Source organism: Lissotriton helveticus, chromosome 10, assembly GCF_964261635.1.
Source record: "Lissotriton helveticus chromosome 10, aLisHel1.1, whole genome shotgun sequence".
NCBI lineage: Eukaryota > Metazoa > Chordata > Amphibia > Caudata > Salamandridae > Lissotriton > Lissotriton helveticus.
In genome coordinates, this window is record NC_136071.1 from 425,779,068 (window position 1) to 425,794,817 (window position 15,750).

Sequence of the window (15,750 nt, forward strand, 5' to 3'; positions counted from 1 at the left end):
ACGCACACAAGGCACTCCACGACACCGGACCAGCGTACCTCAACAGACGACTCGGCCGCTACACCCCTGCCCGCCAGCTCCGCAGACCACGCCCTCCCACCGTCTCCCGCATCCGAAGAGTGACCGCCGGCAGCAGATCATTCTCCCACCTCACCGCCAAGACATGGAACACCCTCCCCATCCGCCTACGGCAGACCGAAGACCTCCTAACATTCAGGAGACTCCTCAAGACCTGGCTCTTCGAACAATAGCAGCATTCCCCCTCCTAGCACCTTGAGACCCTCACGGGTATGTAGTGCGCTCTACAAATGCTATAATTGATTGATTAATTGATTGATTGATTGATAAGACTGGGCAATTCACTCAGACACCGAAAACGGGTGTGCAAACGCACTCAAGACACCCATGACAATAAGGAGAAAACTGAGAGGAGACAATTACCATCACATGAGAGGAGCAGAGACAAAATGCACTGGGGTCAAACAAAAAGAAATAAAAACTTGGCTATGAAATTATCCCTCCGCTGCAAGAGCACATAAGGCACTTCGAGAGATGTACCCAAAGAAACTTTCCAAAGATAGCTCCGACTCAATGAGCAGTTCATCACAGTCCATCAGCTCAAGAGATTCACCAGTCAGAACACACCCAAGAGAACTTCCTCAAAGGAAATCAGCAGAAGATTCATCTGATTCAGAAAGCATGTCTGCACATTCACTCAGGTGAACAGAATCTCTGATTCCATTGTGCATTTGGGTGATTGACAGAATGGGTGTTTTGCCCATTCCGTCAATCACCCAAATGCACAATGGAATCAAAGAACGTTCTCCCCGTTCAGAGCAAAACATCACATGCCGATGACTCAGAACAATCACTTACCCCACAACGCAACATGTCATGTCAGTAATATTCACATCAAGACATGAATATTATACCTTCAGCTCTGATGGGGACAGCTCGGCTCACTCAAAGAGCTGGCAGAATAAGAATGAATGTATGGACATTACCCACAAATGTTGAGAAAGGGCTGTCTCATCAGTCTGTAAGAATGACATGTCTCTGTCAACACATTTGACAGAGGCATGTCATTCTCAAGAAAAGGGGGATGAGAAAGGAACATGCATATGCCCGAATGGTCAAACACTTCAACATTCCCAAACGCAAGTGGGAGTGGGTGAGGTAAACAGAACAAGTAAATGGGCCCCAGAGCCGACCCTTGTTCTCGTGAAGCATCAAAACAACAAACACCTTTCTCAACAGAAACCCCACTCAACATCCACAGAGCTAACAAACCGATCAAGGAGCCCAAAGGATGCTCACCTCACCAACGAACTCTCCCCGCAACAGACAACACCTGCAACATCTGCAGTACCACTCTCAATATTCGCTGAGCAAAGAAACCAACTACAGAGCTCAAAGGATGCACTGAAGAAATTGACCGAATTTCTTTGTAACTGGGGGGGGGGGGGGCAGATGTCGTCTTCTAAGAAAGGACATTGTTTTATAAGTAGGTCAGCAGAGCTAACAAACCAATCAAGGAGCCAGAAGGATGCTCACCTCATTAACGAACACTCCCACAACAGACATCACCCTCAACATCTGCAGAACGACTCTCAACATTTGCGGAGCAAAGAAAATAACTACAGAGCCCAGAGGATGCATTGGACAGATTGACTGAATTTCTTTGTAAGTGGTGGGGGGAGGGGGGTGGGTGTCATGTCCTCCAGGAAAGGACATTGTTATATAAGTAGGTCAGGGGTCTAGCTGGTCCAGACAGAAGTGAGATGCCAGGAACTTCCTGGGTGGAGACAGGTACTAGTTTTCCCTCTCACTACACTGAGGGAAGCAGAGAGAATAAGACGTGGAGAATAGCTCCACATCAGTAGGTCATGTATAAAAGCTTAGAAATGAATAACGATGATTTAATAGCCTGATGCCAGGTGCTGTATTTTATACAGAGTGTTATGCTTGCCAGTGCTGTGAAGAGAAACCAATCCAGAACAGGACATGAAGTACTGTTAAAAAAGTGGGAAAAAGAAAACCCAAAATGGCTGCCAGTGTGTACTATATTTATAGCACATGTGCTCCTGGAGTAATAAAAATGATATGCAACAACTACAGCATGCACGGCCAAATGGGAAAAAACGAATCAGCAAGCTAGAAACAATGAATAAGCACAGGATAGGATTGCTGTTGACTCAATAGAGGAAGTTTCATCCCTAGATATGCACGGGAAAGAAGAACTCTTTAGATGTTACTGGGGATAGAAACACTGGCAGCCTGATGTAGTGTCTTTGACATCACATAACAAGGAAAGTGATCAGTTTGACGGAGAGGGGTACAAGTGTTTTTGCCCTTTTAAATCCAATGCCTTTACTGACAGCAAAAGACATCTGATTTAGCACGACAAGCCATAGAAGGTTCAGTGTTACATTACCTAACCCACTCTTCAGTTCATTAACAGCATTCCTGCAATTTAACATCCACATACTCTCAACTCCTTACAACCTTTCCAAGAAACTTCACTCCCTCTGAATCCCAACACAGTTCCACAATCACCTGAGAGGGAGAAAAGCATGTTTAAGCTTTGAGGGGCCGTATTCTTCAGAATAAAACATAACTGAATCTGAGATGTTCCTGCAAAGGAGGACTGACTGCCCTTTTCTGACAAAATCTATTTCCTCAAAGGAAAATTTAATAAAGTTTCAAATGCAAATATCAAACTAGAGGTTTGCATAATTAGTACTCACCGCCTCAGAGTTATCAATGAAGGAATCATTCTCATCATACCCATAGCCCATATCAACGAGATCCTGAACACGATCTCTTCGGCGTTGTTTTGATCCCTGAGAACAAAGAAGTAACATAACGTAAACAAACAAACTATTAGAGGAGACTCCACATGCCCAGTAAAGAGATTCTTGGCGGAAAATACAAATACTACTGTATTTGGCATATTCGCAAACGCTACAGATCATTGTAAGCATCACGATGTATCTGGTATATTTGCAATAGCTATTAATCTTGGTAAGCTTGGTTCTTTCCTGGGTGAATGGTGCAAATACACAACTCTTAGGACCAACAGCCAACCTCCCTTCAAAACCCAAATGAGCAAAAAAGCAAGAATCAGTAAGGTCCCACACCCACCAGAGATATTACATCACAGTGGTCGTGAAACCCTATATAGGTACAAAGGTTATCAATAGGCCAACAAGTCAATGCAGTTCATATTACAGGTGTGCCTCTTGCACAGCAGGGGGATGATTGGGGTATAAGTATGGTGACAGATGGCAGATTGTTTCGCAGTATGCAGACAATTCCCTTATTTAGCTAAGAGATGGACTGGGGGCATTAACAGAGGTGATATACATATTAAAAGGTTCAGGAGACAACTCTGGGTTGAGGATAAACTGGAGTAATTCCTGCCTGTTTCCGCTCTGACTACAGGCAGAGAAGATGCACAGGGAGGCTCCCCAATAAGAATGGAATGGAAGTTTGGTTCCTTCAAATATTTAGCCGTGAATGAGTATCTCATTGAAACATTGGTGGCAGCGACATTCCAAATCGGGAAATTCTGAATGTCATTGCCGCTGTCCTTAACGGGTAGGACAGATATATCCAAGAACCTGGCACCCGCCAGATCACTTTACTTTTCACCTGCATTGCCGGTGAAGCTGCCCAATCGGTTCATTAAAGAGCTTATCAAGAATCTATCCGACCTCATATGGGGAACGCGGAGAAAGAGAGTGGTGTTACACAAGCTGAAGACCTCAATCGGAGCTGTGGGACTGTGGGCCCCTAGGTATGAGCCTTCACATGCAGCAGCCCAAACAACAGTGGGTAATGAAGTGGCTGAGGTGTGATCAGGTCCCAGACTAGGAGGATATCTTTGGTGTAACACTGGAGATTGAGATATTGCATTGGCTGATGGCTCCAGCACTGGGAGAATGGAAAATGCACACGATGGGAGAGGTAGTCAGGGACTGTTGGTAAGTCTACGCACAACCAAAGGACTGTACCTATCTGTATGCTTCATGCGCTCTGCTATGGGTTAATCTGGAGGTTTATGTAACTGGGAGCTGCCCATGATAAAACATCCATGGAGGATGCTGGGATCATGGCACTGGGTTACCTCTTTATACACTGATCATTATTGATGCTGCAGCATCTCAAGAACGAGCAGGGTCTGAGACCAGGTCAATTTCTAATGTACAATGCCCTTGTCTGCGTGCTGGGCCAGATAAGGTTTCAGGATCGAAGGAACAGTCAACATCGTCCACATTGCAGCTTTTGATCACTTATTGGCGAGCAAGGAAGGCAGTATCCAGCTTCTACACCTCACTACTGTAATTACAGGCAAAACTCCAACCATCTATAAGGGACAAATGGGTGTACTGCAGTTTGTTCAAACGGTTTTGTAAAATCCTCGATTGTAATGCACCCAATTGAATTACCTTCACCAGACATATCTCAACCCCCAGTATAATACACACATTTGAGGGTGCTAGTTCAAGTAGTCACCTCCTCCCCCGCTGTTAGGTCAAAGCCAGCTTTTACCATATGGTGTGGCAATGTCCCATTGTAAGAAAATGCCTCTATTTGCATGGTCACCCCCACATTCTCCGAACTGATGCTGCTAGTTTATCAACTCTGAGAGTGCACTGAGGCCTAACCAGACCTCAGCGCCAGTGTTCTAACCCCTTACAAGGTGTATGTCGAATTGGATACCCCCAATTGACAGAGACTGACTTACTTATAAGTCTCTAATGTATGGTGTAGGAAAGTAGGATCAGCTTCTTATGGTTACCCCCACTTTGTGCTTGATGCTACACTGTTTTTGACTAGTCTGACTGGGATCCTGCTAATCAGTACCCCAGTGTATCTGCTTTCTCCCTAAAATGTATTTACATGTGCTTAGGAACACTCCAGATTGGATACTGGGGTACCCCTATAAGTCCCTAGTATATGGTACACCTGTACCGAGGGCATAGGTACCCCAGAGGCCTCCCATGGGCTGAAGCATGTATTATGCCACCCATGAAAGGGCATGCAAAATGGAACTGTGTAAGATGGTGCATGCACCACTTATGATAGATATAGGTTTACTATATCTGTAGGTCACTACACTTAAAACCTATAAGTCAACCCTATAGCAGGCCTTGACAATCCTGAAGATAGGGTCCTGGGTTTTACGTGAGAGTGTGCCCCTGCATGAGCACAGCCCCTCTGCACCCTGCGGAGACCATTCTCCAAGGTTGTCGGTGACGCACCCAGAAATATTGGTAGAGGTGCATAATAACCTCGCGGTAAATACCATCTCGAAAATGGCTGAAACAAAACATGTGTTTGGTATCAAACACCTTGGAATCATACTTCCACACCGATAACAGGTGTGGGAGGTAGAAGCTAGCTTTGTGGGTCCCGGGTCTTCCCTGTGCCAGCCTTCTCGAGCCGGACAACACAAAATGGATGCTGCCGACCAGAGACACATTTCTGCACTCCTGCTGCTGAGCCAAGCTTGAGCAGAGGAAGGCAGCACAATAGGCATCCTGTCACAGAGAGGTGTGACCACCTCCCAGACAGGATTTAGTGTATTGGAGCTGGGTGGGTGCACTTCCAAAGTGCTCGAAAGTATGCACGAGGGGTACATTTGCTGTCCCTCTGCATACTCCAGTTCAAACCAGTTCTGGGAGCCGTTGGCTTCTGCTCTGGTGCGAAACTGGACAGAGGACATGGGTGTAACCACCCCCTCAGGCTTGACCCTCCCCTGGGAGGGTCCCCTGAATCCGTCCAACCCTCTCCCCTGGGTACAAAAGGGCTTACCTGAGTGTAGGACCTTAGATTCGACGTGGACAAGATTCTGAACAAGAAACCACTGACCCTCGACCGTCTGGACACTCTAGACTTTGCTGGACTTCGACTGGGCCTGAATTTGTCTCCCCCTCCATCTCCTTCTCCGTTCAAAGCATCATCTGAGCCCATGCACCATACAGGCTCCCTGCAGGACCTGTGGAGCATCAAGGACAATTGTAGTATCTCCCTTAGAGTGAAGGAGGGACTCCCCTGCTGATCCTGAGCTCCTGCAGACTCCAAAGGCTCCAGCGACACAGGAGGTTGGTTCCAACGTTATTTGAGGTCGAGCTGCCCTCTCACCAAGTTTGAGGCCAGTATCTCTTGTGGGGACCGCATAAGCCGAACCCCTGTGCACTGCATACTTTTGCAAATATATATGCTTGTTGGTGTTCCCCAACTTAGTGCATTGAGCTGGCGATAGCCCTCACATCTGCGCACATTTCCTACAAACGACTTTGGCCTCCTCGTACTCTGTGCTCTGCAAGCTGTTGCTTTGTGAAACTGCTAGAGGTCCCCTTGTGACTTCTGTGCCTTCGGCCTGTGGATCCATTTGAGGGACAACATTGCTTTTCTTGGGCTCCCCTGGTTGCTCCAGGCCTGCCCTGACTCCCCCTGCTTTGGTGAGTCATCTGGTCCTTGCTGGGCCCGACCGTAACCTTCTTTGACCTTCTTCGTGGGTTGCCGCTGCCAAGGCTTGTTGGTGCTCCTCCCGGACACCGACCCCTCAGCACTCAACATCCTTCGTGGGACAGCTCATATCCGGCTCCTGGTCGTCCTCAATGTCTCCTGGTCCCTGCAGCTGCAGAGTCAAGGTCTCTGCAGGAGAGTAGGATCTGCTTTCTATGGTTACTCCCACTTTTTGCTGTGTTTAACTGGTTTATCGACTTTAGTTTAGCTGTGGCCCTGCTAATCAGGACCCCAGCCTAGCTGTTCTCTCTCTAAATTGATACTATGTACTTAAGGTACATACCAGATTGGTTACTGGGCTACCCTTTTGAGTCCCTGTATATGGTACCTTAGGTACCCAGGGCATGGGTATCCCAGAGGCCTACCAGGGGCTGAAGCATGTATTATGCCACCCCTGGGAAGCCTTCCAAAATGGCAACACATGTCTTTACTTGCAGCCTGGGTAAGGTGGTGTAAACACCCCTTACTTAGATATAGTATACCTATATCTGCATATATATATATATATATATATATATATATATATATATATATATATATATATATATATACATATATATATATAGACACATAGTAACCTATAAGTCACTCCTATGGCAGGCCTTAACAATCCTGAAGGCAGAGTGCTTGGTTTTGTGTGAGAGGGTGCCCTAGCGTGAGCTGAGCCCCTCTGCAGCTTTCGGAAATATCTCCTTATAGTAGTCTATGATATAGCCATACCATATACTCTTAAGTGCATTATAATCCTCGCGGTTAATGCTAACTTTGGTTTGGCTTTATCAAAACATGTCGTGTTTGGTGTCAAACGCTTTGGAATACTACCCCCCGCCAGTAAAACAAGCTGCTTTACATTCCTTTGAAGACTTAGCCTGAAGGCTGCTCTGCACAGCTACCACTAGGATAGCTTTCTATATAGGTTGCCTTTAAACCTACCATCAATAAGGGTGGTTTAGACTGGTGCAAGGTGCCCACTAGAATAGTGGACATCATATGCCAGGCCAACTTCTCACAGTCTCCTTTTTCGCACCTGAAGCACCCAACATCGGTGGGCATTCGTCTACCGAGCCCCTGGTCACTCCTGAGTAACCCAGACTCTATCCCCTCTGCTTTCAGGTTCCTTCCATCAAGAATCCACCTGTGGATTCCACCGAACACTTTTCTTCTTTCCAACAGTGGCATTTCTTTGAAGACTGCCATTGAGAACGACTGTGGTTTCTGACGCCACTTCAGACATATGCACCCGGCTTCCCTGGGATAGGTAACTCTGGTACTTCAGTATCCACGGGTGGGGTAGATCTCCAACCTTCTATGTTCCAAAGAATTTCCTCGTAATCCACTGGAAGGGATCCTTTAAATTAAAAACGGCACTCTCCCATTGAATTGCACGTAGCACGTGGTTGTGTTCTCACACTGCACCCATCTTCCGTGGGGTCCCTACTTACTTACCTTGGTGGTTTCCCAGCGATTCTACATCCTCTAGACATTGTCTTGACTCGAGTTGTGGTTCTTATACCACTATTTTAGTATATGGTGTGGTCTCCCCATGGGGTCCACTGTGTATTAGTGCTACTTACGATTGTTTCTGTGCTAAAGTATTATGTGCTTTGTGTTTATCTGTGAGTAGCAGATACTGTGAGGTATTTAAGGTATTATAATAATAAATATATAGTCTTATAACTACAGTGTGGTTCTCCTTTCATTTAATCAATACAATAAGGTTGCTTTATGGTAAAAACAAGCATCTTAACATTCTTTCAAGACTAAGCCTAAAGGCTGCTCTCCACAGCTACCACTTGGATAGCTTGCTAAGGTTATCTTTGACCTCTTAAATCACCATAGGGTTGTTTGGACTTGAGCAAGGTGCCCACTTTAATTAGTGGACATCATATACCAGGCCAACTTCTTCACATATGGTACCCAGGGTACTCAGGGCATGTAAGGCTGAGTGTCCGGCCTGCGCTCCAGCACTGATTGTGCCACCCTATGTGTGACAAAGTAAAAAATGGCTCTCAGCCTGCCACTGCAGACTGAAAGAGCAGTGCTAATTCTGCTTCTTCGCCTTTACCGTTCAAATCAATAGCAAAGCCATCCACTCCCCTTAATAATATATGTAAGTCTCACGTAAGGAAGGCCCATCGAACTGTAAGACAGACAGCTGTATATTATTAAGTAAGACATGTATTTTATGTAGATGTCTTGGCAGCAACACTTCCAAATTGCCGTTTTGCGGTGGGAATGTTAGTAGCCCCATTGGCTAACACAGGGTTACCAGCTAACCCCTCAGTCCGGCTAACTTCTGAATGGGAAGACTTAGATGGGTACTGTAAGGTATCAAATTAATAGCGGCATTAAACCTGACTTGATGCCTAGGTCAATTTTAATGTCACTATTAAAGGCAATGTTTTAGAAAGTTGCCACTCAGTGACCCAGTTTGGCCACTGGCCTCACACAGTCACAGGCCACAACACAACTTTCTGCCCTCCTGGTGAGTAGTGTGAACAACTCCCAGGCTTAATGTTGGGAAGTGGATTATTAGTATTGGTAAATATGCATCTACCTCTGGCAATAGGGCCACTAACACGGTCTAGAGATCAGTATAGGTCTCAGCAAATTATTCTCATGCTCCAGCCTAGGTAGCTTGGCTGCAAGCAGGCGGGTTTAACTTAGGAGACAGGTATGTAAAGCATTTAAAAACACAAATACAGTAAATAATCAAGACACAACACACAATAAAAGTCCCACACCAATTTATATAAAATAGGAAACATTTGTATCTTTATAATGACGACAAAACTACAAAAATCCAATGTAGGGAAATGGAAACATGAATTTTTAAAGAATAAACACTTTCTAGCACTTAGACACCTTATGGTGCTTATTTCCCAAGTTGGGCCAAACTTCTGGAACTTCCTCTGAAGTTCCTCTTGAGGGTCCAAAGGGTCCAAAACACAATCCAAGGGTATGGAAGCTCTAAGATGGACCTGGAATGTTTGGGACCACAGTTCCCACAATGGAAATGGCGGCTGCTGCGAGGGCGTGCGAGCAAGACCTCTGACCTCCTGGTCAGGGACCTGCTCTCCCCTGCATCTCTGCTGTTAAGTGCCACCCCTCCAGGCACTGTGACCTGCTCGCTCAGGCAGGTGTTCAAGGCCCTCCTCCACCCGCAGGCTCCTGCCTGCATCTCATCCCTGGTGGCCCTGTGAAAGAGCCTTGATCTTCTGCTGGCCTGGTTGTCTGTGTCTGTCTTTGTGCCACCTTTCTGTTTTTCTATCCCTCTTGTGCCCGTGTCTGTCTTTGTGCCATTTTGTTTTTTCTGTATCTCTTGTGCCTGTTTTCTGCCTCCTCGCTGTCTTTTATTGTGCTAGTAATTGTACCTGTGTTCTCTCTGTTTACTTATCCGCTTTCTGTCTCTGTACCCTTCCCACCGCTGCTGCCCCCATGGCCCCTTCCCCCTTGCCAGTTCCATTTCCTGCTTCCCTCCCCCTCCATTCTGCTCCCACCCCGACTGCGGCCAGAGCCAGGAATCCTGGATCTACGACCCCCCCACCACTACAACTCCACCGCCCTCTTCGCACTCAACCCCGGAAGAAACAACTGCCAGAGAGCAATTGCGAACACCACCCACAGACAGTTCTCCTGCCGACACTGCAGACAATCCTTCAACATCAATAGCCCTCCCCCCCACGGCTGCTGAACCCACACCGAACGCCCGCACCACGGAAACCCTGATGTGCATCCTCCTCAACGTGTGCTCTCTACACAGACAAGCCATGGAGATCTGGGACCTGCTCAACACCCTCTCGCCAGACGTCATCGCCTTCATGGAAACATGGATCAACGCCACCTCCATCCCCGACATCGTCACCACCATCCCCGACAGATACAAGATCCAAAGAAAGACCGCCCCCACCGCCCAGGAGGAGGACTTGCCATTGCCAACAAGAGCTCCCTCCAACTCTTCACCTCCAGCAAGAGCGACCCCCTCTCCAACACAGAGCTCCCCCACTTCCAGATCTAGACCAGCCCCAGAACCACACTGCGCAAGACCCTCGTCTACAGGCCCCCACCCCCGGGCCACGCGCCTCTTCCACCACCACGATTGCCGACCTCGTTGCAACCCACGGCATCGCCTCCACTGACTACATTCTTATCAGGGACCTGAACTTCCAACTCGACAACCGCAGCGACACCCGACTCCACCACCCTCCTTAACAACCTCGCCAGCTGAAGCAGCTCATCACCACCCTCACCCACAGAGTCAGACACACCCTCGACCCCGTCTTCGCAGGAGGGACAAACATCCACTTCAGCCACACCACGCAGCCCCTCTGGACAGATCACCACTGAGTACATTTCACCTTCAACACCACCACTGCACCCAAACCAGCCCAGCACCCGCCACGAAGAAACTGGAGTAAGATCACAGAGGAACACGTCAACACCACCCTCCTTCACGACCCCCCCCTCCGTCACCACCAACGCCAACTCCGCAGCCAAAGAACTACACTGCTGGATCTCCAGCTACGCAGACAAGCTTGCACCCCTCTGCCACCCCGTCAAACAATGCCGCCTGCAGGCCACCTCGTTCACCACCGACAGCCAGGAAGCCAGACGCTCCTGCAGACGCCTTAAGAAACTCTGGAGGAACAGGAAAACCACAGAATACCAGAACACCTACAGGCACACCCTGACTGAATACCACCAGCGCATAAAAGCCACCAAGCGGACCTTTATCAAGAACAAAATCTACACCAACGCCAGTAACGCGAAAGAACTCTTCAACGTCATACAGCAGTACACCAAACCCCCCAGCGAAGCCATGGACATCACCATCCCAGGACCTTTGCAACAAGCTCAACTCCTACTTCCACCTGAAAATCAAGGCCCTCTACGACAACTTCAGCGAACAGACTCCAGCCATCAGCCACCTCTCCACCACCAACAACCAGCCCACCGTCACCACCTGGAAACCTGCTACTACCGAAGACACGACCACGACCATGAAGAATAACCACACAGGAGCCACCACGGACCCCTGCCGCCGCACATCTACCACAGAGCCACCGCCGCCATAGCACCCGAACTAGGCATTGACCAATAATGCCTCCTTCGAATCCGGCATCTTCCCTGACGACTGGAAGCAGGCAGAAGTCAAGCCCCTCCTCAAGAAATCCTCGGCAGACCGGACGGACCTGAAAAACTACCGGCCCATCTCTCTCCTTCCCTTCACAGCCAAAGTCACCGAGAGATTCATCAACGCCCAGCTGACCACCTTCATCGAAGAGAACCCCATCCTCGACTCCTCCCAGTCTGCATTTTGCAGCAACCTTCCTTCTAGGAAGGAATGAAGGACGTCGCAGCCTGATTGAACAACAGCTGCCTGAAGCTCAACTCGGAGAAGACAGAGGTCCTCATCATCGGACCCTCCTCCATCACCCGGGACAACACCTGGTAGCCTTCCACCCTTGGAAACCCACCCTCTCCATCAGACCACGCCCTAAACCTCTGTATCATCCTAGACTCCTCCCTCATCATGACCCTCCAGATTAACGCCATCGCCTCTACCTGCTTCAACTCCCTCTGCATCCTCCGCAAGACCTTCAAGTGGATCCCCCCTGAATGCAGAAAGACCGTCACCCACGCACTCATAACCAGCAGACTGGACTACGGCAATGCCCTCTACGCCGGAATCAACAGAACTCTGCTACACAAGCTCCAAACCATCCAGAACACCGACTCGTCCTCGGAACCCCACGACATGGGCACATGATCCAGCACCTACGAGACCTCCACTGGCTCCCTGTCGAGAAGAGAGTAACCTTCAAGCTACTCACCCACGCCTACAAATCCCACCACAACATCGGACCCAAATACCTCAACGAGAGAGTCTACTTCCACGTACCCAAAAGGAACCTCCGCTCCGCCGACCTCGCCCTGGCAGAGACCCCGCACAACCAGAGCAGAGAAAGAGCCTTCTCCTACGTCGCAGCAAAGACCTGGAACGAGCTCCCAACATCTGATGCTCCCTACTCTGCACACCTTCAGGAAGAGCCTCAAGACCTGGCTCTTTGACGGATTCGGAGCTGCACCCCTTCTCCCCCGTGCCTTGAGACCCTCACGGGAGAGTACTGCGCTTTATAAAACTGTGATTGATTGATTGCTTGATTTAATGCACCAGGCCAAAACCCTTAAAAGTCCACTGGATGAACTTCAGGCAGAGAACTCCTGGTGGAGTTGATGCAGGTGAACTCTGTTAACCTGTAGATTGCAGGGAGTCCACTTTCTTATTCCTCTTGAAGCAAGTTACAACCAAAGCGCTGTAGTTGCAGCAGGGATATTTAGTCAGATTGCAGGACCTGATGGTGCAAATCAAGTTTCCAGCTTGGCAAGCCTTCTTCTTCTCTTAGTTTCAAACAGCAGAGCTGAGAGGCTCTGCACCTCTCATATTTATTTAGTGTTCTCTGGGATCAAACAGAAGAGCACTCCTGTCCAATGAGGTGCAGGGCAAGACCCCAGAGCATGATCACTTTCTCCAAAATGTGGCATAATCTTCTCACAGAAATCACTATTACTCCAAAATTCAGTATGGTTGAACTCCAAGTAGAAGAGCAAGAACTAGTTAACCCAACCTCCAGTAAGGCTCATTTTCACAGCTCTAATCTGCAAATTCCTGCCTGAAGCCTGCCATCGGGCTGGATCAGAGGGACTGGGAGGATAAATGGACCAGGGATTCCCTGCCTGTGCTATTCCTACAATAAAGCTCAAGCTTTACCACCCCTCCCCCTTCAATCTGGCATTCCTGTGTAGCAGAGCTCTCTCCAACAAATTGCCTCTCTCAAGGTGAGCCACTTATTACTTCATTTACAGCAGCCAGGTTAATACTGTTAACTATGACAAATCTGGGGAGACCACAGGAATGCTGAATTTTGGCTTACAGACAAGAAAGCCTTATAACTTCTGTTCTGTAAATTTTAGGATAAATTCAACAATGGCATTGTGACGAATTTACACCTGTTGAGCCCTCCTCCCTTGGCCCTTTTTCTGACCAAGTGCCACCTTACCTACCGTGTCCCCTTCTTTCTTTCCTGACTCCTAGCTCGGGGGCCGACTGTACCTTTAAGCCCTCGCTTTCCCCAGTCACCGGCGCAGATCACGTGACCATACCAGCTGACGATCCAGCCTTCATAGGAGACTCTGGCGTATGGAAGGAGGAGATGCCAGTAATAGAGACATTCTTTAGCGCCTTCCGGATTAGTAGCTGCGGAGGACCCGAATCCTGCAGAGCTAACGGTGAAGCCAAAGGAAGGACGAGCTGCGGAGGACCCGAATCCCGCAGAACCGACGGGAGGACGAGCTGTGGAGGAGCAAGGAAAGAGGGAGCCGGACCCACTCCGGCAACGGCTGCCTGGGTCAGAGGGAAGGCGGGAGGAAAGGGGCGGGGCACCTCGTAAAACGGTATTGAGACGCCGTTGCATGTCACACAAGCTCAGAAAGAGAGTGTCACTGGTGGCGGCTGGGTGCTAACTTCCCCCACTCCCTCGTCCTGAGTTTCTGAATAAGAAGGAAGCGACACCATCCTTACCAGTTCTTTTTTTGTGTGTTTTTGTTTTGTTATTTTCTTGAACTGAGCCATGGACTGTTGTGCGACAGAGGAAGACCTATTCCCTGTTGGTGGAGAATATCCAGGTGGACGCTTAAAGCATCTATACTCTCTGGACCAAGAGACTGAAGATAGTTTAAGACTGCATATATACCTAGTGGTTGAACTCATATAATCTGTCCCTAGAAGGAACAAACAAGAATAACATGTATTTCCTTTTTCTAACCCTGTTATTGTCTCCTTGATATCCCTTCTCCTGTGCCACAGGCATATTGCTGGATTTATCGATACCATTCTCCTAAGGCCTTGAGTGGTATTTTATTTAATTCCTAGTGATAGTTACGAGTTCATAAACTACTGCAATGGTATCTTATGGGGCTAGGCATCTACAATGGAGAAACTGCAATGTGCAATTTCTCCATCATCAGTTAATATGAAACATCTTTTATAAGAACCCTGCTTATAGTTATAGGATGCCCCCCCCCACCCCAACCCTGGGACTCCTAGTCAAGACCATAGAGGTCCTGAATATTCACAAATAGTGTAGATCCTCACTACACCGTGCTAGTAGCACCAAAGTTGGTTTTAGGAGGCACTTTACTAAAATAGGGAAGGTGAAATGTGCACTTTCTGTATCCCCAGAGCACATAAAACATCTTTTATAAGGGTCTTCCCTATAATGACATGACCCTCCCACCCCTGGGAAACCTAGTGGAGTCCCTACGGGTACCTAAAATGCCACAATACTGTAGTGCATGGCTTTTTAAGTGCCCCTACCACTAAAGTAGAGTTTGGGCACACTTTAAATTTAAAAGCAGTGCTGCAACACAGGGCTGCTTTTAAAATGACCTCAGGCTCTCAGCAGTGCCCACATGCAAGAGCAAAAAAGGCTGCTGGCCTCTAAACTGCCATGCCGTATTATGTACGAGGAACTTCAAGGTAGTTTTTATACCCCTGCATTATTATGTACTAGGGACATATAGGGGAGGCCATGCCAATTATAAGTGTACCCTAACATAGAGTGTACTCTCATGTATGTGTGTGTTTTCACTGTGCTTTCAACATTGCCCTGGGCCTGGTTAGACTGAGCCCAGGGACAGTCCGAGTCAGTTACCACCAGTACGAGTCATCAAAAAAATGGGGGTGCACAGGGTACACAGGATGACTTTGCAAAACTTAGGAACAACAGAAGTCTCCTACAGGAAGAGATGTCACCTCCCCTGCACATGAAGTCACTTAGCTGCCGTTGGTGGGCAAATTGCGGTCACACTACTGAGGGGCTTCCCTTTGTACAGGTAGACAAGCTGGCGGCGGGGAAAGAGAGGAGAGGCCAGTCTCCAAACCGGTTTTCTCGTGGGTGGATAGCCCACAGGTAGCCACACCTCTAGGAGGGGCTATGGAGCTTCTAACATCTGAGGAATGGTTCAAAGATCTTAAGAGTATACAGAATAGTGCACTTTGGAATTGATAGATGCCACACATAGCCAGAAAGTTCCCACCAAGAGGGAGGAGACCTAGAAGCTCATTTGCTAGTGATCCCATTATCCCCCCTCTCCCACACACTTTCTGGGCATAAATATGGCACCCCTGGCACCCTGAACCTCACACAACGC

The 15,750-nt window shown here is 48.2% G+C and overlaps 1 protein-coding gene across 6 annotated transcripts in view; it reads right to left on the bottom strand.

The window, feature by feature from the left end:
- Nucleotides 1–15,750, bottom strand: part of UBN1 (ubinuclein 1) — an 810,192-nt gene that overhangs the window by 579,608 nt on the left and 214,834 nt on the right. For all 6 annotated transcript variants that reach the window (XM_078662914.1, XM_078662913.1, XM_078662915.1 and 3 more), the window contains one exon: nucleotides 2,748–2,843. In XM_078662914.1, the coding sequence (XP_078519040.1) occupies nucleotides 2,748–2,843 (96 nt within the window). The remainder of the gene's footprint in view (nucleotides 1–2,747; nucleotides 2,844–15,750) is intronic.